General features: G+C 47.3%; 1 protein-coding gene across 1 annotated transcript; it reads left to right on the forward strand.

Moving 5' to 3' along the window:
• The first annotated feature begins 194 nt into the window (after window positions 1-194).
• LOC123254825 (40S ribosomal protein S28-like) lies at window positions 195-425 on the forward strand. Its single transcript, XM_044683744.1, has one exon. It carries the CDS (start codon window positions 195-197, stop codon window positions 423-425), a length of 231 nt encoding a protein of 76 aa, XP_044539679.1.
• The last annotated feature ends 241 nt before the right edge of the window (window positions 426-666 follow it).

Below are 666 nucleotides of genomic sequence, written 5' to 3' on the forward strand. Positions count from 1 at the left end.
TATATATACATATAATATTATAGTTTCTATAATAATTATAAATTTCTATAATAAAGTATAAACTTTTCAAAAATTAGCCAATCCTGACAATTCTACCTCCCCCAATTTTCTTGGCACTAATTTTTACTGGTATTCCTTTAAAGCGACCACCTAGCTCTCTTGTCCCTCTCTTTCTTACTGTTTGTGCCCCCATCATGGACACAGGCCAAGTGCAGCCCATCAAGTTGGCCAGGGTCACCAAGGTACTGGGCAGGACCGGTTCTCAGGGCCAGTGCACCCAGGTTCGCGGGGAGTTCATGGACGACAGGAGCCGGCCCATCATCCACAACGTGAAAGGCCCGGCGCAGGAAGTAGACATACTCACGCTGCTAGAGTCAGAACACGAGGCTCGAGGCTGCTATGAGACCAGCCGATGGAGGTCCTAGGCTGCTGGTTGTGGTTTGGAAAGACTGCTTAAGGGATGTGTAAAATAAAGAGTTTTGAGAGAGAGAGAGAGAGAGAGAGAGAGAGAGAGGGAGGGAGGGAGGGAGGGAGGGAAGAAGGAAGGAAGGAAGGAAGGAAGGAAGGAAGGAAGGAAGGAAGGAAGGAAGGAAGGAAGGAAGGAAGGAAGGGAATAAAGTGACCACCTACCCAGATTGTCATTATAGTTTCTCAAGTGGTCTTTCC

Source organism: Gracilinanus agilis, unplaced genomic scaffold, assembly GCF_016433145.1.
Source record: "Gracilinanus agilis isolate LMUSP501 unplaced genomic scaffold, AgileGrace unplaced_scaffold33452, whole genome shotgun sequence".
Taxonomy (NCBI): Eukaryota; Metazoa; Chordata; class Mammalia; order Didelphimorphia; family Didelphidae; genus Gracilinanus; species Gracilinanus agilis.

Coding starts and splice junctions, on each gene's coding strand:
- LOC123254825 (XM_044683744.1), top strand. CDS start 195: ATGGACACAGGCCAAGTGCAGCCCATCAAGTTGGCCAGGGTCACCAAG.